This window comes from Dreissena polymorpha, chromosome 3 (genome assembly GCF_020536995.1).
Source record: "Dreissena polymorpha isolate Duluth1 chromosome 3, UMN_Dpol_1.0, whole genome shotgun sequence".
NCBI classification, from domain to species: domain Eukaryota; kingdom Metazoa; phylum Mollusca; class Bivalvia; order Myida; family Dreissenidae; genus Dreissena; species Dreissena polymorpha.
In genome coordinates, this window is record NC_068357.1 from 117,718,992 (window position 1) to 117,742,471 (window position 23,480).

At 36.0% G+C, this 23,480-nt stretch overlaps 2 protein-coding genes across 7 annotated transcripts in view; both read right to left on the bottom strand.

Annotated features, from left to right (window-relative positions):
* The window catches only part of LOC127871178 (serum response factor-like), a 131,053-nt gene that overhangs the window by 34,040 nt on the left and 73,533 nt on the right, over positions 1-23,480 (bottom strand). The window lies entirely within an intron of this gene.
* Positions 1-23,480, bottom strand: part of LOC127871179 (serum response factor-like) — a 59,151-nt gene that overhangs the window by 34,040 nt on the left and 1,631 nt on the right. Inside the window, exons 2-3 of one of the 4 annotated variants that reach the window (XM_052413920.1) lie at positions 16,477-16,560; positions 15,579-15,842 (exon numbers count right to left, since the gene is read on the bottom strand). The exons of 1 other annotated variant lie outside the window; for it this stretch is intronic. In XM_052413920.1, the coding sequence (XP_052269880.1) occupies positions 15,579-15,842; positions 16,477-16,560 (348 nt within the window). Of the gene's footprint in view, positions 1-15,578; positions 15,843-16,476; positions 16,832-23,480 lie in introns of those variants that run through there. 2 more of the 4 variants (XM_052413918.1, XM_052413921.1) reach the window with 2 other exon arrangements.

Here is a 23,480-nt window from a genome sequence, read left to right on the forward strand (position 1 = left end):
CATTTAAATGTCCTAAAAGCAGACCTCCCAAACTTTGCAGAAAGAGTTTAGGCATTGTATTACACACTCATTTAAACCATGGCATGCTATTGTACAACATGTCTTGACGGAAAAAATTTCGATAAAAAATATTTGCAGGAAATAATTTTTCCATTGCGAATCGTTTGTATCTTTTTATCTTTATTCTGAAATGCCCCTCTTAAGAATAATGTCATGTATAGCTGGTTTAGAATTAAGGATGATGATATGTCCTAACAGCATTTTGTCATGTCATTTACTGTACTTCTTAACCTACATGTATTTGAATATTCAGTCCCCATATAACTACGCCCATATGTTGTGGACATTTTCATACAAGAATACAAACAGGAATATGTATTGGAGTTTGCTGTTTAAATTGACAGTCAATCGGAGGGTAACAGGTTTGTTTTTAACTAGAAGTGAGGAACTAAACGCAATTTGCAGGGGAAAAAATATCTCTTTATACCACTTAAGTATATTTGCATCACAGGAGCTCTGGTGTTGTGAGGTTGAGGAAACTAGTGTTGAATCTAAAACATTTAGCATCATGGACTCAAAAGTGAGAAGCCAAGTCAGACACCGCAAAATGTAAAAACATCTGTCAGATGTTTGGTCTGACAGGCTATGAAATTCTGTCAGACTGAAGGATAATTTCTGGATTCCACTTATTTGCATACCTGATAATAGCATATTTCTGTTATTAGCATATAGAATGTCCAAGCACAGATTAATTCTTAAATTTTAAAGTATTTTTCTTCTATTAATAGCATAATTTTTAACTCCAATATTCAGAATTCACTTAAAGTCTTTATAGCATAGAACATTCTCAGAATGCCAAGAAAACATGCTTTAAATCTGCAAAAATATGCTCAAATGCAAATGCAAATACCTTAGAATACAACTCCATTTGATAAATAGTTATCTTAGACATCACTCATATACAATGTTGAATTTCAATTTCACTTTGACGATCAATTATTAACAGATTTGACTTATTGTATAAGTATGCCCCCAGTTGCTATATTTATGCTAAAATGTGTGTTCCTGTTAATAGCATATTCCTGTTATTAGCATAATTTTTGCTGACATGGTATGCTAAGAACAGGAATCCACTGTAGCAACATATTAATCAGGAATTATGAAAAAGAATAACTCTGGAGATAATAATTGATATGATAATCATTGCTTGACAGAATCACAATTGACCTAGATATTCATTTATTTAGTGGTGTATTTTTCAATGAGTGCCTTAAGATTCCAAAAGCATATTGACTTAAAATAAATAATCCCGATGGCGTAATTGACTTATCATTTCATGTTCATGAACCGGTTTTAAAATACTTTGTAGACTTATCTGCTAGGCGGTGAGGACTTTTAGACCACCTGATAAACTTCAACTTTATTTGCCCTAGTTCAGTAACCGACTAAAGATATGCTAACATAATACTGATGACTGATGAGTCTGTTGTGTCTTATATTCTCATTGCTACTTAAAATATTAAGTCTATTTCAACGTTTAAACTAATAATAAGCAAATTCGTTAAATTGATATCCCCCGCCAAAGAAATTTTGATTATTGATGGGTGCAGAACTAACAGAAAAGTTTATTTGAAGGGTTGTACCCTTATCTCACTTATTTACCGTAGGTTTCCACGTATAGCGCGCAGTGTTTTACCTCCAAAATTCAAATTAAAAAGCTGGTGCGCGCTATACATTGATACAACGCTATCCTGGCTGCTAAATTGGGAGAAAATATGTTGTGTAATCGTAAATAATCAAAATGCCGCCATGTTTTTTTCCAGAAAACTACCACCCTATAATCGTACAGACTGAGGGGCCATTATCAAAACAACAAGAAGTCGCTACTGGAAGATATGAATGCGGTAGAAGTTTTGGTCAAAAATAAATTTGTTTAAATAAACTTGCGGACATTTCTTTGTTTGTGTTTTTACACGTCTTTATTGATGAATTCCGATGGGGATAGTTGTCGACATTCCGGAGAGCAGGCAAAGGTAGGTGGGAACGAGGTTTTTTTGCGGGTAACGGTAGGTGTGAAAGGGGGTCATTTTGCACTTTGTAATTGGCAGATGTTATTGAGTAATATGTGCCACAACTTATAAGACGCTTATTGACATTTGAGACACTAATTGACACTTGAGAACGTGAAGATATGCAATTGCATTTTGGGTGTATAAATATTGAACGTTCAACAGTGGTGTACTTCAACAACTGTATCCCTGTCTCTCATGCGACATTCAAATTTACCGGTAATGCCCATGCTTTCCCCGAGGAAAAATCACACGATGTACACTAATTCTTATTTTCTCACGTTTTTCACGAAATGCACATGGACTGTTACTCTTTTGCTTGAAAATAACAAAATTGTCAGAAAAGTATAGTGCTATGCAACCCATGCTCCTAATCATATTATGACGCTTCCTATTTTGTATGCTTAATTAAGCTTTCCAATGCCCAAGATAATGGATTGTGCAATAGTAAAATGGCAGACATTTTCGGTCCGATTTGGTGGTTTTACTGTCTTTAAATATTTTTTCTCCATTTTTGCATTTAAAAAACAGTCTGCGCGCTATACACGGGAGCGCGCTATACGTGGAAACCTACGGTGAAAGTAACAACATAAAAAAACAATTAGTAATAACTCTTATTTAAGAAAGTGTAGGGTTATAGATTTTGTGCATGACACCTCTCCTCATTGATATCTTAACATCCATTAAATTTCTTCTTTAAATCGTGTATAGTATCTGTGATATAGTCCTGTAAAGTAACATCAGACGTGTACATATGTACTAGGGTTATGTTTCTTGTGCACAGCACTTATTCTCATTGACAATTATACACCCATGAAATTTCATGTTGAAATCTTGTATTTATAGTTTCTGAGATAAAGCCCTGAAAAGTTACATCATACAAAAACAACAAAGGGCAATAACTCTTATTTAAGAAAGTGAAGGGTTGTGGTTCTTATGCATGGTTCTATAAATGAGATATAGCCCTGAAAAGTTACATCATAAAATAACAATAACAAGAAAGGGCAATAACCGTTATGTAAGAAAGTATACGGTTATGGTTCTCGTGCATTGATAATTATACACCCATGAAGTTTCATGTTATTAAATGTCCTTATTATGCCGATATTAGGAATACATTAATTCCAAAGTATAACAGATCACGACCTAGTATGTTCAAGTTTATCGAACTACTTAATTGTTCAAACAAAATATTGTTAAGAAAACTTGCCATTTTTTGTTTAAAATGCTTTAAGTTACGAGAAGATGTGCTATATGTGTAGTATAAATGATATATCTTCCACAAAGACAATAAGCTTAGAATAATGTTATATTTGTAACAATTATTAAATTTCGTGTTAACATTATATGATCACTTTCCATGTGACATTCTCACTAAAACATGTTGTATGTCATTACTTTTTTAAATTGATCTTTCCTCCAAAGGATGTATGTTTTGTATATAATTGTCACGCATGCTGTTATTGCATATGTATGTTTATGGCGATGAGCTGTATGCTAAAGCTAAAATAAAATATTCTGTTCTGTTCATGTTAAAATCTTGTATAGTATCTGAGATATAGCCCTAGTTACATCATACAAAAACAACAAAGCGCAATAACTCTTATTTCAGAAAGCGACGGGTTATGGTTCTTGTGCATGGCACCTATCCTCAGCTATATTTATACACCCATAAAGTTTCATGTTGAAAACCTATATTGAGTTTCTGAGATAAAGCACTGAAAAGTTTGTGAGTGACTGCACTGACAGACAGACCAACGGTACATTTAAGTATATTTAGCGTACCCGGGGTACATTAAAGTATACTTAAGAGTACACGGGGTACTTTAAAGCATTACCTGAGCCGAACCGACAATTACCAATCGAGCTTATTGACATATCAAATAAATGATGATAGTGGTAACTATGATTGTGTGAAATATAATACAACAGTTTTCCTGAATTGAGTGTACATGTAAATTAAGTAAAATAATGCTAAAAACACTGATTGGGATTATTCATTTCTGGAACTGAATTTGGTTCATAATCAGTTTTTAACTTTTTAAAGCTGAAATAATTAATATATATATATATATATATAATCTGAAAATATTTTCTTAAATCAATGTTATATCTTTGACTTTGTATAAAAAAACTGCAACACTCATGACTGTAAATTAGGCATTACCATATTTCTTTACAATGTAATGCATGTACATCATCGATATATATAACATTTAAAACGAAAATCGTTTTAAAATTCAAATGTTTGCATGGTGTTAGAACTACTGTTTTGATATCTTTGTTGTGAACAATGTGTTTAGGTTCAACGTCCGAAAAAAAGATGTCCGAAAATAACTGCAAGATGTTAAAACGCAAAATTAAGTTGAATTGACACAACAATGCGTTAAATATTATTTTTCATCAATCTGACATTTTTCACGGCGACTGATCGGAGCAATATCACGGGGGTACTGTGAAAATCGTCAGATCTCACGATCTGACAATATTGACGCTACACCGGTCTTATATTTCGTTTCCGTAGAGATAGCTAATGTCCTCCGTTTGTAAGCTCAAATTTGATTGGCTGACGGGTTCAATGGCTTATTCTAAAAATAAATGCTGCTCGAGCAGCATATTGCTGCTCGAGCAGAAATTTTGCTGCTCGAGCAGCATTTAAATGCTGCTCGACCAGTAATTTTTTTTCTGCTCGAGCAGAAGTTAAAGTTTCGACCCCTTTGGTGCGCCATACTGAACAGCATTAGAACTGATTTCAGACCTAGACCATAAGCTGAAGTTACCCCAGTAACTATGGCAACCAAAAGTGCCAGCATTCCATAGAGGTGAGTTCCCCCATAGGCTTGATTGCCATAACCACTCCAGTATGGTGCTACCTCTGAATCTTGGCTTATCTCTGTACATATCTCTGCACACTGAAATCATTTTCTCCAAAACTGTCTGGGGCAGGAATGCAATATCAGGCTATGTGGGAAACATACATGGCATATTGACTGAAGATGAAATTTCCCCCAATGATACTATACTTGTGTTGGTGTTTTAGTAATTTCCAAGAGCGGAAAGAATTTCCAGGTAATGTCCTACATTGAAAAGATTTTCTTTTTTTTCAACAGTTTTCAACATAAAAAAAAATTTCAATAGATTTCTCAACTAAGTTTGAGAAAGAGGATATATGAATTGATATTCAATGATTAATCAGGTTTTATTTATCTGATTTTGGGGAAAGGACCTGGCCCTTTTTGTGCGTTAAAACAAGCTCGCGGAACATCATTGGGCAAAAATAAGGGAAGTCTTAAATAATCAATTTAACATATTTTACTGTTTTAAAAACAAATTCAATGCAACAGATAATTAAATTATGCAATATTTTTCTATCTTCTACACTGGATTAGGTTAACTTGTATAATTAAATGTTTACAAAAAATAAAACAAATTGTTAAATACCATTGTTTTGGAGGAAAATCTCTGTAAGAGGGTAAACATTCGTCAAGCGAAATTGGTCGATATTCTGCGGGTCTCATAGAGGGAAAAAAACTGGATTATTAATTAACAAGTATAATTTATCATGTGAAATAATTTCAATTATTCACTTAAGGCCTCTTTTTAAAATGTGATTTGTTATATATGAGCCATGCTCTGTGAAAAGGGGGTTTAATGCAGGTGCGTAAAGTGTCGTCCCAAATAAGCCTGTGTAAAAATAAATTCCAAAGAAGGATATTTAATTCTTATTAGACATGTGTCCTTATATATTACAGTATTAAGTATATTACTTTGAGGACTTGCATAAAACTTTAATCTCAGCTTTTCATTTCTATATAAGATACAATAGTTTTGTGCGCAATTGTTGATAAATAATACATGATAATTTTCATTAAATAATCTTGATCCCATGTAACATTCCGTCTTATTTGTTTTATATACCTGAATATTGCGTTTCGTATGGAGCGGCCTTCAATTATTTTTAAATTGAACATTTAAAACATTTGCTTCAAGAAATAATTCAAGCTTTAAATTGAAATTCACAAAGGCAAAAGACCAACAAAGTCAACATCACTTTGCAGGATTTCCTACATATCAACACCATAAATGAACTAACTGGCTACTAGGAGAGATTTACAGGTACGTCACTGTTATCTGCGATGTGTACCACGTGATACACACTTTCTTGGAAGGTAGTACAAACAATGGCTGCATGTGATAAGATGTATGCTGTTAAATTGACGGAAAATGATGTACCTGGAGCTAAATTTCGCTCAAGTGATGTAACTGTGCATTCAGTTGTAGAATTACAGAGATGGTTACAATGCCGAGGTTTAAAATCAACTGGAAATAAACTAGAACTCATTGACAGGTAATCATAATTAAGCTGTATTTTAAGTTATTAACCCAAGTTAATACTGCATGTTTCATGAAACTATTTGCCTTTTAAGACAGAAATTTGTAAGAGATGTGTATCTATATAACAAATAAAAAATTGAAGTATTTATCATTAAACCATAGTAGCTACATACTCAATGGAATCGACCTGTAACATAACGGAGGTTAACAGGTAAAATCCCCATTCAGACACAGGTGAAGCTTGTAGATCTTATCATTCAGATCTTATCTCAATAGATTCTCTGTTCATTCATAGAAATTGGCCAGTTGCTTGTAATTATGCTAATAGAAACATCATTATGATTTTCAGATGCAAGACCTGTCTTGAAGCTGGTGGCAAAGATGACATTGTGGTGTCAATTGATGAAGGCAGGTGGTTTGAAAAAAAGGTTCATGAAGTTTTGTCCAATGTTCAAGGCAACAACAAAACAACAGTTCCTGTTCTGCCAGTGACTGGTTGGAAACCGTTTCCATCAACAAGTCTTCCAGAGGGATATTGCTATGGTACTATATACGATCACATTATAGTAACAGCAAAAGTTGACTGTGACAACAGTGATAGTGATGACAACTCTTCCAATTTGAAAGATTTTAACACTTCTAAGCCGTTAATGAAAGGAAGACAATACTATCGTAGCGGGCACGTTAAAAATATGAAACATATGTGTAGAGATAATTTTCAGTTCATAAAATGCACAGTACAAGCTTCCTATTCAGTACAGGTTAACTATAATGTATCCATCACCCTACATGGGAATTCTGGGAAAGTGCTGGATGCATCGTGTGATTGCAAAGCTTCTGCAATGGGAAGATGCAACCATATTGCGGCTGTATTGTTTGCTGTGGATGATTACATTTTAGAATATGGTCACCACATTGCTCCAACATCCAAACTTTGCAGTTGGAACAGGGGGAGGAAGAATAAGTGTGACCCTCAACCCTGTCACACAGCTACCTACAGTAAAAAAATGAAACCAGACAGAATTATCAACTTTGATCCAAGGCCTGACCAACAAGATGACAGCTCATTCATAAATAACTTCATAACATCACTTCCTTCATGCCAATCATTGACCATGTTCGAACAGATTCTCGAAGTCAAATATGAAGACTATGAGGTTGATAAAAAAGACTTAACATTAAGGTCTCACTCTGCATTGAAATTATTCAAATCAACAGTCAGTGGAAATGAACCCTATCAAATTGAAAATACACAGACACAATCTGAATCAGATGAATGGCAACGAAGTAGATTTTTGCGTATTACAGCATCTTCTGCAAAGGAAATTTCAAATGTGAAAACCAGGCGTGGAAAATATAACCTTTTAAGGCGTTTACTCTGGGGTAGGGCACTTCCGGACCTGAAGGCATTACGATATGGAAGAACAAACGAGAGTAAAGCATTCCAACAGTATAGTGAAACTTTAAATGAAAATCAAACAGTGGAAACTACAGGTCTTTGGATAAACCCAAAATTTCCAGAGCTTGGATGTAGCCCTGATGGCATATTGAAGACTGATGGAAAACGCACCAGCGTCATAGAAATCAAATGTCCCTTCATACTAGAATGCATTCACCCATGTGAATTAGACAAGCTAAAACCTAAACAAAGATATGCCCTGTGCTACACTTTGATAGATGGGAAAATGCAAGTGAAAAAGACACATGCCTATTTCTATCAGGCACAAATGCAAATGGCAATTTGTGAGACAGATACATGTGAGTTTGTCGTTTGGTCACCAAAAGGCATGATTGTAGAAACAATTAAAATGGACATTGAGTTTTGGGAGGAGGTGCTGCCTAAGCTTATTGCCTTTCACAACAACATACTCATACCGGAATTTTTGGAGATGAGGGTACCCCGCCGCCTCATGCCAACAGAACTATAGGGAAAAGAATTAAAATTGAACAAAACGAGTAACTGTGTTAACCAATAATATATTCTGTGATGTGCGTTAAAATGTCTGATTTTGTATCAAACAACATAAAACCATATACATAAGCAAGTACAATCATGTTGTAGCATGTTTTATATAAAAAAAAAATATACAATATTCAATGGAATGAAATTTTCATGTTTTTCTATTTCATTAAAGCCACAAAACAGTGTTTGTTCTACTTATGATTTAATAAATTTCTCTTTTGTCGCACATCCAACAATAATATTTTCATTTCTTCCACACTAGTTCACCAAAGGCGCCTGATAGTTAACAAGAAATCCTACTATCTTTACAATCTGTGTGGCCATTGGCTTGAAACTTAATGGCAAAGTTGCACCAATAATCTTGAATGTTTTCATTCGTTCAATTGCACGTTCCACGTGTATTCTTACTCTTGCAATTCTTTTGGTAAGAATTTCCTCTTGTGGGGTCAGCCTATCTCGACCGCTTAAAAATGGAGGGATGTTCAGTTCAACTCCGTTCTTTTGAAGAATGTCTTTAATGAGGAACCCTCGGTCTGCTAAAACTAAATCCCCTGGTTCTAAAATTTCTGCAAACTTGGAGTCAATTACAATATCTCTATCACTTTTACTCCCTTCATATACGTCCGATAAAAATGTAATGGCACCGGTAGGAGCAATGCCCACCAGACATTTTAATGTTGTATGGTTTTTATATGACGAATACATGTTCCCTTGTTCTGCAAAGTCGCTTGATGATTGCACAAATATTTCAAAACAGTCAATAATTATTCGAGCATTTTTGAATGACCTAAATGAAGACGGTAAATGCTCACGTATCAGCTCTTTTGATGGGAACATACTTTTCATTAATGGTTCTGTAGTCTTATATAAAAACTGAACCCATGTGATGAAAATGCTTGAAACCATACTTGCGCCTATCCCAAATCTGTAAGCCAAATCTTTGTTTGGAAATGCATGTCTAAGTTTCATGACAGTAAGAAGCAGTTGGTTATCCGGCGTGATTTTCTTTATTGTTTTTCTTTTTTTGTTTGGTCCATGCCAGTATTTCAATTTATGTACCGACTCGCCGAGGGACTTGTATAAATGATTAAACTGATTCGGGGTAATGCCTGTGTAAAATTTAAATAACTTGGCATCAGTTAGTAGCTGTTCACATGACATTCTAGTATCCTGTTTTGTCTGTTTAATTGAACTTCTTTTCTTTTTTGGGCTCACAGCTATTGAGGATCTATTGCTTAGAATGCGCCTTTCTATTTTATTAAAAAGCTGATCACTGCAGGTAAATTGTGTTTGGGTTCCCTTATCATCTGTTGATAATAACTTTGTGGCAGTGTACATCTCCTGGTCATTAAACACATCTGGCTGAAATTAGATAAGAAATCATTCAAATAGCCATTCAGAGTTTTATCTGCAGAAATATATAATGAAGGCACATGTGTTTTGATTCAATAATGCAAAATGATCTACTTTCATTTATATAATAAAAACATCTGTGTTTTGATTCAATAATGCAAAATGATCTACTTTAACAATGAAAACGTTATCATTTGAGTATATAATTACTGATATATATATAATATTTCAAAATAATAATTATAATATTATTTACCTGTTCAATTATTTGATCAATTTGAGCAGTCTGTAATTGTGGGGATACCACATCAGGGTTTGTTTTCTGCAATGGATTATCCTGTAGCTGAAGTAGTGCCTCTGATACTTCAAATAAAGTCTTCTTAGATACAGGTGCCGCCCTTGGTGTTGGTGCCTTTCTTTTTCGAGAATACTTCTCAACCTATGACAGTAAATGCTTTGTTTGTAAATAGTATGTACCAAACAATTTTATTACTAATTATTAAGCGTATCTTGCTATTAAAAGATATTTCCTACTGATGAATACATGATCTCACAGTCATACCTATAATTATATTTATATCTGATTGATTCATAACATTTTATACAATACACACACTTATTTTCATATATAATGTTCATACCTGTTGTGGTGTACATGTGGCAGGGATAGGATCTGGATGATTCTCTGTCGGTCCTTTACCTCCATTAAAATGCTTACTGCATATGTAAGTCCACTTTTTTACATTACTTGCTGTAAAGTCTTTTCGACCACATGCACTTAACCACCTGTTACACTTTTCTTCATTTGTTTTTGGTTTTGGAAAAGGTATGAAATAAACACCTTCCATGTAATCTCTGTCACTATACCTTGAGTCACTATTACATAGTCCATAACAGCAATGTTTTGTCCCACCAGGATGTTTTTTAAACGAAGTAGATGGCAACTCCATACTCAAACATGTATAAATCTATAGTGGTTAAGAAGGTTGTACACACAGAGATCAACAATGATTGTCCGACCAGCAACAGTTGCTATGGGCAGTGCTTATCAGTGATTCTATTTTTAGCATATTGGCTACCCTGTAAACCTCTTTCATGCTGTAAACTACACACAAGGAATCTCAACTGTTGAGGTAGCAGATGAGGCACATGTGGAGTCCATTAAGGAAGAGCCTTTCACAGACACTGGCTCCTTTGTCTGCCATACACACATGTGCTGCTCATTTGGGGTTCACCTGATAAGCCAGAGATGGGCTGATGCTGCAGCCTGCGTTAACAAATAGATCCTTTATATAGGTTTAAGGAATCCAAAAGTCTTTACAGTACTGGTTCTATATGCAGGGAATTTTTCAGCGCAGCTGTTTAACATCACTTTTGACCTTAGGTGACCTTTAATCATGACCAGTAAAATTCATATAAAAATTTCCGCGGCTAGACAGTAATGAATACACTTCATTTCAGGGTTCTAAATAACTTTTGAGCCAACAGGCCCAAATGTGAAACAAACAGGCCTACTGGGAGGGTCATTTAAAATTGAGCACTTGATTTCCTGCATTTCGGGCCATTTTATGGCTATTTTAGTGGTCAACCAGGCACTTAAATTTGAGCATTTTTTGTTTGCATTTTATGAATATTAGCTTTTTTTAACTTAATAAAGATAAATGGAAAAAGCTCTATTACTTTTGTAAAATTTTATCTCAACATGTGATGAACAGAAGCCAAAATATTTTTCTGCTTTTTGACCGATTCCAATATGCGCCTTTTCATTGTTGTTGTTGTAATGCGTTAAGGGAGATAATGAATCGACATCTTTGCTTAATAGAAAATAGAAACCAAATTACCGAAAAGACGCGCAAATTTCAAAAATTCAATTGCCGATTTTCCAAATCTGAGCGAATTTCAACCGGCCAAAATCTGATTTCAAACGGCTGATTTGGCCTGCGGCCGGCTTTTATTGAGAACCCTGCATTTATTCCATTGACTGATCTGAGCATACCACCAGAACATTGGAAACATGACCGCGTCTTTGTAACACTGTTTGACTGCGTGTTCATCATGAAACAATTTTATCTCTTATGAAAAGGCTTGAAAGTTTTACACTCAACTCTTGACATCAATACGGTTTTTGCGTACCTTTTATTTTCAGAGGATTGCCAGCCCCAGAGCGCTTGTACTTAAAGGCTATGTTCTCATTTTTAGTAATATAACTTCCATATTGCTGTCTGTTTACTAGTATATTTAAATTCATAAAAGTATCATTTTTCCCTATCCTGATATTTGAACATTAAACATGTAAAAGTGTAAAATTTTAAACCAGCCGTTGTTCCAGCAGTGGAAGTGTGGCCTCACTTGAATGCATTGCATTCCAACCCACAAGGTATCAGGGTCAGTTCGCATCCAGTAAAATTATTGTTATATAATATAAACGCTATCGTGTGAACTATTTGAACTGGAATATTCTTAAGACCAGAAAATATGTTAAATGAAGATATTCAGTGATATAATTATGGTATGTCAATAATAGAATAAAAATAAGACGCGAAAACTATGCGTAACATCCTGTACTAAGTGTGATGCAACTAAGAACTGCAATGAGAAGTGAGTCTGATATTAATTGAAGTTTTATAATCTCTCTGTACACTTTATTATATACACTACGCAACCTGTGATTCTCGCATCATCGCGATCGATGCAACGTGACAAATCACAGTGATTCCGAGTGACAAGAAAATTTGGGTGATGTCTCGGCGAATCCACAGTGACCGTCGCGCAATGTATCTCCCTGTAAGGCAATCAGCGTGAATCACCTCGAACCGCAGTGATTCACCTTTTTTCGCGATATATACGTTGATGGTTACACTTTATGTAACATATACACTAACATTATACATACTTGTTTTCATTCAAATAAAAAAGTAGCCCATCAAAGAATTTGGCAACATGGGAATCGGAAATATGCATTCCGCAAACAAGGATACATTGTAAATAATTGAAATAATCAATATTCGTCCCATTGGCAAATGGCAAAAAATGACTTTGCAAACTGGAAATCTGAAATTAGACAATCCGGTACAAAGATTGAAACGATCACAGCTTCATTGCTTTATCAGTCCGTTTAACCGATTTTAATCGCTTAGAGGCTAAACAACTTTCGACAGCTAATTGGTGTTGATCTGTTGTGTAATGTCAATAAAGGTGTGAACAAACTCGCTAGTCAGTACATGTTTATTACATGTATTCCCTATCAGAGCAGTATGTGTAAGAAAAATAAATGAAATAATCCAGACGATTTATTAACAAACTAACACAGTGTAACTGTTAACAAATATTCACTTTCATTTTTATCCGTTATCAGAAAGTCCCTGGGAAGCACGTTTTTTACATGGGTATGGCGCAATAAAACATTTTTTGTACATGATCGTATAATTTGTATTGCATTCAGTCTAAATTAAAATTCGCTCGTCCAATGAAAGTTGTGTCCCATAATGCACTGTACTCTTAACACTTCTGAAAAATGGCGTAGGCATGCATATGGTTGTGTTTACGAAATTCTTAAACATAAACTTAAACGTAAGTGCTGTTGTAATTATGTTGGATTATCGGATAATTGTGAACATTAGAAAAGCGGTATGTATACAGTTATCGATACGATTCGGTTTATATGCATGAATTGGAGTATTACCGTTGTCACCGATATCCACTACGATCACGGCGAATCGCATCGAATCCCAGCAAAATTGAGGGGAATTGCCGTGAAGATTATCTTGCTCTTGCGCGACGGCAGAGTGACAGATCACGTGAAATCCACTCCAAAATCAAACTGTCCACCATGACTCCGCGAATTAGGCAAAAATCACGTGGCGCGTAGTGTACAACCCATCAAGATGATTCCCTTAATTGCAGTATTATTACAGTGGCATATCAATAATATTAATATGGTATATTTTAACAAATAAGAATATCTTTAAGTAAGATTTGATTAAATGCCTAATGATTCTTGTTAAGTGAGGATGTGTGAATACGATCAATCAAGCATGACCCTTAACTCTTTACCATGTAGATACATACTTTGATGCATGTCTAGTCTTTTAAAAAGTTAAATTAAGTAAAAGACCTTTTTTTAAAAACTAAATTCAAGTTTTAAAAGCTTTGTTTCCAGCCTTAGTTACTGATGAGCAGCAAACAGCAAAAAACCTTAACAGACTGTGAGTAACACCCAGGCTGTTCTGATTTTATGCTGATTGCAAAAGCCATTTTGAAGTAGTTTCTTATGAGGGACAATATAGAGAAGTGAATTTTCCAATTTAAGTCAAAACAACGATATTTTTTTCTAATCCTAAGAGACCCGGCCCCATTCCCATAATGGTGAAAATAAACACAGACACATGTGTGTAAAGTGCAGCCTGAAGTCTGCAATGGCTAAGCATGGACGACACTTTCCCCTTTTACGGATTTTTTCATGGAAGTCCATTATAAACCAAAATCCAGATAAGGCAGAATGTGTTGTCTCTGATTACCGGTAGCCTGTGTTGACTGCACAGGCTAATCGGGGAAGATACATGCACTTAGCCCAATTTTCCCAGAACAAGGCTCAACACAAAATTAAGCTCTCTAACAGAACATTCTACTAATCTTGTGCTCAACTTAAGAGTTTTGAGCATTACACTGGGGCACTCAGACATTATTAACCTTAATCATGCCCTATATTATATTCACTGGTCTACAGGCATTAAGGCCTTCAGTTAAAACCTGCTGAGACCAGTTGAGCAATAAGTTTACAGTTGTTATATACATTTAACTGATATCTTTACATGAAGCATTTTAAGTTAGATTTATCAATAATTAAAAAAAAATATATAAATCATGCAAAAATATTTTTTTCTAACTTTAAGTAAATTGATGCTAACATTCCAAATATCAGTCATATTAAAAATGGTGATAAAAAGCCCTGTAAACATTTTGAGCTTCAAGAATTTTATTAAATGTTAAGTTCGCCATTAATTTGTGGTCATAGAATTTTAAACGTGCATTGCAACAGAGGACTATATCAAACATCTATCGTATAAATTTTGGGTCATCAATTCAAAACTCACACATGCAAATAAGTGTCATTTATACAGATGGTCTAAGTCTCTTGTTTGTTATTGGTCAGTTCTAGTTCATTTAACAAGTTAATATACCAGTTTTTTTTTTATCTGATTTGGGGGAAAGGGCCTGGCCTTTTTTGAGGAAAAAAAAAATCACGCGAAATGCCTGATTTTGGGGAAAAAATCACGCGAAACGCCTGATTTTGGGGAAAATAAGGAAAGTCTTAAATAATCAATTTAACATATTTTGCTGCTTTTAAAACAAATTCAAGGCAACATATAATTTAATTATGCAATATGATATATTTTCTACACTGGATCAGGTTAACGTATGTATTTAAAGTAAAAAAAAAAATTTTTAGGGGAAAAAATTGAAGTCTGGGGAAAAATTTATCTGCTGAGGGGAAAAAAATCCGAGGGGAAAGTGCCGGATTTTTGGCGGGTCCCAAAGAAGGAAAAAAAGTCCTGTATACCAGCCTAGTTGTCGCAACAGTTGCTCTGGGCAGAGAGGGTTTAATGAATTAGCGTAAAGACTAAAGTGTCATGCATGCACACAGGCTTATCAGGGATGACAATTTTTACTTTTATGTACACATGTAATTTGTTTAAAAGTTTTAATGATTTTCTTTGTGAAAATCCCCTCTAGGCAGAAAGTGTCTCTTAGATTAGCCTGTGTGGACTGCATACGCTAATCTAAGACGACACAGTGCGCACATGCATTACACCAGGTTTTCCGAGAGCCATAGTCAAATGTATCTAAAAGACTGAAACCTTTTCATTTTCCTCCTCAACAGAGCATGTGAGTTCAGTCTCCTCAAAGCCTCCTGGGTTCATCCTCTGGTCCACGGCTTGCTGCTGGCCAGGCGCTACAGGTGGGGGGTCGGGCGAGTTGAGGCAAGTCTGGATGAGTGCCTTTCCACTCTCGCTGGTTATCATGGGCTGCAGCTTGCGTGTAGCAAACGTGTACACGTGACCCGTCTCACTGGCAACCAGCAACATGACCTGGGTCCCTGTCAGAGTGGCCAACTCATAGGCCTGTGTTGAAATACATAAGATGTTCGTTTAATGTTCATCATATGAAATAAATTTGGTCAAATCAGTTATTTTCTTTTCTATGGCAGAAGGGGACAATAAGGGAAGAAGTCAAGAAGTAGGCCTGCGTAGAAAAACAATTGAATAGATGGTCAGAGTCTCTGTTAAATGCTCATCGTTCGATTATGATGCGTTGATAAAGTATGGTCAATTACAATACATTGCTGACTTAGGGAGCGTTTTACAAAATTATAAGTAACATTATATGGTATTATTTTCAAACCATTGTTCTGCTAAATTGCACAGAAGATGCGATATTTCTGTCAATTAAACTCAATTATGACATCATGAATTATTAATAATTTTCTAACAATATATGCTCTTGATTTTAAGACATTGTATTATTTATAAGCCATTTATCAACGCGTGCTTGTTAATAAGCCATATATGCATATAACTCATTACACAAATAATTACATCATTCACTCATGGTTTTATTAATATATGACATAATTATGCAGTAATTCATTTGCAATAACAGCTCGGCTAACGAGTGATGCTACATGTACACGAGGTCATAGTACTATGTCCAAATAAGGGTCAATCTACTACGAGTGGAATGAATGTCAACACGCACCTTTTTCATGATCCCAGTTTTACGCTTGCTAAAGGTTGTATAACGCCTGAGTTTGTTTTCAATAAATTCCATTTTGATCTTAACCTTCCCCTTTGTTTTCTTTCCGGGTTTTGTGCACTTCGCTGCAGTAAATTCGTCATCCGAATCATCGTCGAAAGTTGACGGATCGACCGCTTCAAAAACAGTGTTAGTTTTGCCTCCATTAAATGGTTGACCTGGAAAAGCAGGCTGACTACCGTTTAAGATATCCATGCTGTACATGTGAGGAGTTGTCACCTATCCAAAGGTATAATAACACTGTTTTTGTGAATCGCAAACACTCGTGTTTACAGTTTCCGTGTAAGTGCAGACAGACCAAATTGGGGACCGATTTACCTTCACGAATATCAATGCGCGTCGATGTATAGTTCTATAGCAGACGTTGGTTAAGCGTAAACACTGTACTTTTCTTTCGTACATGTTAGTTATGTTTCACAAATTGCACCACTCTATACAGAATAATATAACTTATGTCAGTATTGTTATTTGTAGTTTATTTAAACATATATTGTACGTATGTTGAAGTTTATAATTCTCCGCCCACTTAAGCAAACCCAGCTTCCTTTTAAGGCGATTTGCTAACCCAAATATGGTTGACATTGCCATATATGGAGGTCATCTTCATGAATACATAAATTTCGAATTGCAATCGTGCTTTATTAGCCGTTTACGGTTGTTTGTTTTCATGTCTTCCGGTGAAAGGTTACTTATTAATGACGATTAAAATAAAGACAACGCCTAATGGCTGTTGTACTGGGCAGTATATTACCATGTGTCTGTTGCACAGGGCAGTACTACCATGTGGCTCTTGTACAGGGCGGTATACTACCATGTGTCTGTTGTACAGGGCAGTATTATTACCATTTGGCTGTTGTACAGGGCAGTTTATTACCATGTGTCTGCTGTACATGACATCATATTACCTTTTGGCTGTTGTACAGGGCAGTATATATTACCATTTGGCTGTTGTAAAGGGAAGTATATTACCATGTGTCTGTTGTACAGGGCATTATACTACCATGTGGCTCTTGTACACGGCAGTATATTACCATGTGTCTGTTGTACAGGGCAGTATATTGCCATGTGTCTGTTGTACAGGGCAGTATATTGCCACGAGTCTGTTGTACAGGGCAGTATATTGCCATGAGTCTGTTGTACAGGGCAGTATATTACCATTTGGCTGTTGTACAGGGCAGTATATTACCATTTGGCTGTTGTACAGGACAGTATATTGCCATGTGTCTGTTGTACAGGGCAGTTTATTGCCATGAGTCTGTTGTACAGGGCAGTATATTACCATTTGGCTGTTGTACAGGACAGTATATTGCCATGTGTCTGTTGTACAGGGCAGTATATTGCCATGAGTCTGTTGTACAGGGCAGTATATTACCATTTAGCTGTTGTACAGGGCAGTAAAAATGGTTTCGGTCAGTTAAATAACATGGCTGCTGGGAGGGGGGCAGTTTTCTCATTATGCCCCCCCCCCCTTTCGAAGAAGAGGGGGTATATTGTTTTGCTCATGTCGGTCAGACCGTCCACCAGATGGTTTCCGGATGATAACTCAAGAGCGCTTACGCCAAGGATCATGAAACTTCATAGGTACATTGATCATGACTCGCAGATGACCCCTATTGATTTTCAGGTCACAAGGTCAAAGGTCAAGGTCCAGTACAGGCTAATCTGGGACGACACTTTACACACATGTAGTAAGTCCAGCATAGGCTAATCTGGGAAGAAACTTTACACACACGTAGTAAGTCCAGCATAGGCTTATCTGGGACGACACTTTACACACATGTAGTAAGTCCAGCATAGGCTAATCTGGGATGACACTTTACACACATGTAGTAAGTCCAGCATAGGCTAATCTGGGATGACACTTTACACACATGTAGTAAGTCCAGCATAGGCTAATCTGGGATGACACTTTACACACATGTAGTAAGTCCAGCATAGGCTAATCTGGGATAACACTTTACACACATGTAGTAAGTCCAGCATAGGCTTATCTGGGACGACACTTTACACACATGTAGTAAGTCCAGCAAAGGCTAATCTGGGACGACACTTTACACACATGTAGTAAGTCCAGCATAGGCTTATCTGGGACGACACTTTACACATATGTAGTAAGCCCAGCATAGGCTAATCTGGGACTACACTTTACACACATGTAGTAAGTCCAACATAGGCTTATCATGGACGACACTTTACACACATGTAGTAAATCCAGTCCAGGCTAATCTGGGACGACACTTTACACACATGTAGTAAGTCCAGCAAGGCTTATCTGGGACGACACTTTACACACATGTAGTTCTGGGACGACACTTTACACACATGTAGTAAGTCCAGTTTTACCAGAGCAAGGCTCATTTTTATAGATTTTTCCACGTTAAAAACGTGTTTTATGCACTAATGTGTTTGATGCACCGATGGTTTCTTTACTCCTGAATAATTTCACCGTTACAGTATAAACGTATTATGACATGCAGACAATTACAAAGCTTAAATTTTGATTAAAAACAAGTAGTTTTATCATATGAAATGTGAGATTGATTGATCATATGCGTGTTTGCAGGTTTGTGATTTTAAGAACAGGTTTGAAATATTGATTCAGGATTGATATGTCATTTTCACTTCATATAGGCCAAGCATTATAATACGGATGGCCTGGTCACACAACTGTCAAATCTATGGACGAATATATATGTGTAAATGAAGGTGGCTCCGTTATAAGTTATAATTTAATGAGCCGTTTTATGTGAAAAGGGGGTTTAATTCATGTGCTTTAAGAGTCGTCTCTAATCAGGGACGACACTTTCTGCCTAAACTGGATTTTTCTAAGAAGATACATTCTTTAAACAAACAAGATGTGTTTGTGAAACACAATGTCCCCCTATATGACGTTTGACCTTGAAGGATGGCCTTGACCTTGATCCTTCACCACTCAAAATGTGCAGCTCCTTGAGATACACACGCATTTCAAATATAAAATTGCTAGCTTCCATATTGCAGAAGTGACATTACATGAGCAATTTTGACCCATATATTTGACCTTGAAGGATGACCTTGACCTTTCACCACTCAAAATGTGCAGCTCCGTGAGATACACATGCACGCCAAATATCAAGTTGCTATCTTCAATATTGCAAAAGTATTCATAAAATAAGCGATTTGGGCCACATATATTTGACCTCTGACCTTACAGGATGAGCTTGATCTCGACCTTTTACCACTCAAAATGTGCAGCTCCATGAGATACACATGCATGCCAAATATGAAGTTGCTATCTTCAATATTGCAAAAGAATTCATAAAATGAGCGATTTTGGCCACATATATTTGACCTCTGACCTTGAAGGATGACCTTGACCTTTCACCACTCTAAATGTGCAGCTTCATGAGATGCACATGCATGCCAACTATGAAGTTGCCATCTTCAATATATCAAAAGTTATTGCAAAATGTTAAGTTGGTCCAAACCAACCAACAGACCAACCAACCAACCAACCAACCAACAGACCAACCAACCAACAGACAGGGCAAAAACAATATGTCTCCCACTACTATAATGGGGAACATAAAAATATACCTGTGCGGACTGTGACTACTCTTTGCGCACATGCATTAAATCCCCTTTTCACAGAGCACGGCCAAAATGAATTGAAAGCCAGTAATACCTTGTAAATAATTACTAATAGAAATTATGTGAGCTGCTTCTAATGTGGAGGCCAGGGAACCGAATTAATTTGATGATTAACCCATTTTGCCCAGTGGCCTCTCCCATCCTTCTAAATTGGATCAATTTATTTCCAAAATTAAGCATGTCTAGTATATTAATTTCTATATTTAGAATATTTCTTACAGAAATTTCTTTAAGCAAACAGTGTAGACACTGATGAGATGCCGCATCATAATTCAGCCGCAAGCCTTAAAATTTACAAGATACAGTATAAAATGTGTGTGTGCGTGCGTGTGCACGGGCTTGTGTTCAGTTCCCAGAGGAAACTCCACCTGTCCAATATAGTGACCGCAAACAAAACTCACATGTGACGAGATTTTTTATTGATTCCGGTCGCCGAGATGAGAGGTGCGTATACCAACCACTCCACTAAGCGGACATTCCCAAAGATCAAGCATTACATACCAACATATGGGACTGGCTTTGTGAAATTGCCATCCCAGATTAGCCAGTGCAGTCAACACAGGCTTATCAGGAAAGACACTTTCCGCATGTGCATGATTTTTGCCAAGATGAGATTTTCTTGAAACAAAAAATATCAGTAAAGCGGAACGTGGACTTCACAGGCTAATCTGGGACGGGATTTTACACACATGCTTAAAAAACCCTTTTGCACAGAGCACGGCCCATATGGTACCGATGTTTTATTGGTGTAAGTTTTGTATTTAACATGGCATTATATTCGGTAAAAAAGTTCCGCTCATATTTTCTATGACAAAGCAAATCGCTAGTCACCAGACATGATCCGATGATCGCACACTTAACATGAGGTCGATGACCCCTATTGCGCTTCATAGCACATCTTCGCTCTGAATTCCTAATTGCTAAGAACATTTATGGCTCATCAGTGCAAAGCCGTACTAACAATATTTGTAAGATACGTGCTGTATCTTTGTGCCTCTCGAAAGGGGGAGCATACAGTCGCCAATATGTTTGTCCGTCCAAATGCTAATTTTGATTGAACTGAGTTTGAGTGGGTCCAACATTAATTTCCCTGAAAGTTTCCGTCTGTAGCAAGTCCTTCTGTCTCTCTGTCCTTCCCACCTTTAGCTTCCGAGAAGATCTCAGACACTTATGCTCCGAATTGACATGAATGACTGCACATCGTCACACGGATTGAATGATTAAGGGCATTCCAATAGTGGTGTTAGAAAACTAGTCAGTGTTAGAAAACTAGTCAGTGTTAGAGATCTAGTTAGAATACTTGTCAATGTAAGAAAAGTAGTCAACGAAAGAAAACTATTCAATGAAAGAAAACCGAGTCAATGTAAGATAACTAGTCAGTGTTAAAAAATAGTCATAGTGTTCGAGAACTAGTAAATTTACAAAAACTAGTCAATGTGAGACACTAGTTAGTGTAAGATAACTAGTAAGTATTGTATTAATTCCACTATAAATATCCCTTATGAACAAATTAAGTGACCTCAAAAATATAGTAAAACCTTAAAATTGTGAACCCCTGGCATAAGGATAGTCTTCACCCATTACAACCTTCACTACATTGTATGTACATGGACCCATGACATAATACTAAGTAGCCACAATAAAGTCTTCATGGGTTAGGTTTAGTCTAACTAAATACACGTAATTATAGAAGTACTCAGACATAAATGCATGTTAATTTGTTCATGTTTTATTTTATGTACATTTAAAAAATTCACAAACAAGTCAAAATGTTACACATGGAAGACACTCTTAAAGATCGTGAACAACAATTGTCTTCACATAATTATGCTGTTATGCGTATGTCATGGTCAAATATTCCCAGAAGGACAAATGCATTGTTCCAATTATAAATGTATTACTAGTTAACACATACCAAACAAAAGGTTTCAATGTACAAAAATATTTACGTTTAAAAGGCACAATAAATTCTGGACAAGTATGATAAAGCTATATACCGGTAACTACTTTCAACAATTGTATCACTTACTTCTCACTAAGAAACAACTTAATTATAAACTAGAAAGGCTAGATATCTTTAACATGATGAATGTGTCATCGCTTGTCTAGTCCATTAATTTGTAAAAAACGTGTAAAAAATAACATTATAATAAAGTTTGCACATATAATACTGTAACAAGGGCTGTTTGTAAAACATGCATGCCCCCATATGGGCTGTCAGTTGTAGTAGCAAGCATTGTGTGAATACGTTTTTTGTCACTGTGACCTTGACCTTTGACCTAGTGAACTGAAAATCAATATGGGTCATCTGCCAGTCATGATCAATGTACCTATGCAGTTTCATGATCCTAGGCGTAAGCATTCTTGAGTTATCATCCGGAAAAAACATTTTACTGTTTCGAGTCACTGTGGCCTTGATCTTTGACCTAGTGACCTGAAAATCAATAGGGGTCATCTGCCAGTCATGATCAATGTACCTATGAAGTTTCATGATCCTAGGCATAAGCATTCTTGAGTTATCATCCGGAAATCATTTTACTGTTTTGAGTCACCGTTACCTTGACCTTTGACCCAGTGACCTGAAAACCAATAGGTGTCATCTGCCAGTCATGATCAATATACCAATGAAGTTTCATGATCCTAGGCGTTAGCATTCTTGAGTTATCATCCAGAAACCATTTTACTATTTCAAGTCACTGTGACCTTGACCTTTGACCTAGTGACCTGAAAATAGGGGTCTTCTGCCAGTCATGATCAATGTACCTATGAAGTTTCATGATCCTAGGCCTAAGCTTTCTTGAGTTATTATCCGAAAACCATCTGGTGGACGGACCGACCGACCTGTGCAAAACAATATACCCCCTCTTCTTCGAAGGGGGGCAAAATAAAGCTATGAAATCAAAATTTTGAAGTTGACCATCAACAGATAAAATTGTCATCAATTCAAAACACACACATGCAAATAAGTGTCATTTATACAGATGGTCTAAGTCTCTTGTTTGTTATTGGTCAGTTCTAGTTCATTTAACAAGTTGATATACCAGGTTTTTTTATCTGATTTGGGGGAAAGGGCCTGGCCTTTTTTGAGGAAAAAAAATCACGCGAAATGCCTGATTTTGGGGAAAAAATCACGCGAAACGCCTGATTTTGGGGAAAATAAGGAAAGTCTTAAATAATAAATTTAACATATTTTGCTGCTTTTAAAACAAATTCAAGGCAACATATAATTTAATTATGCAATATGATATATTTTCTACACTGGATCAGGTTAACGTATGTATTTAAAGTAAAAAAAAAAATTTTTAGGGGGAAAAATT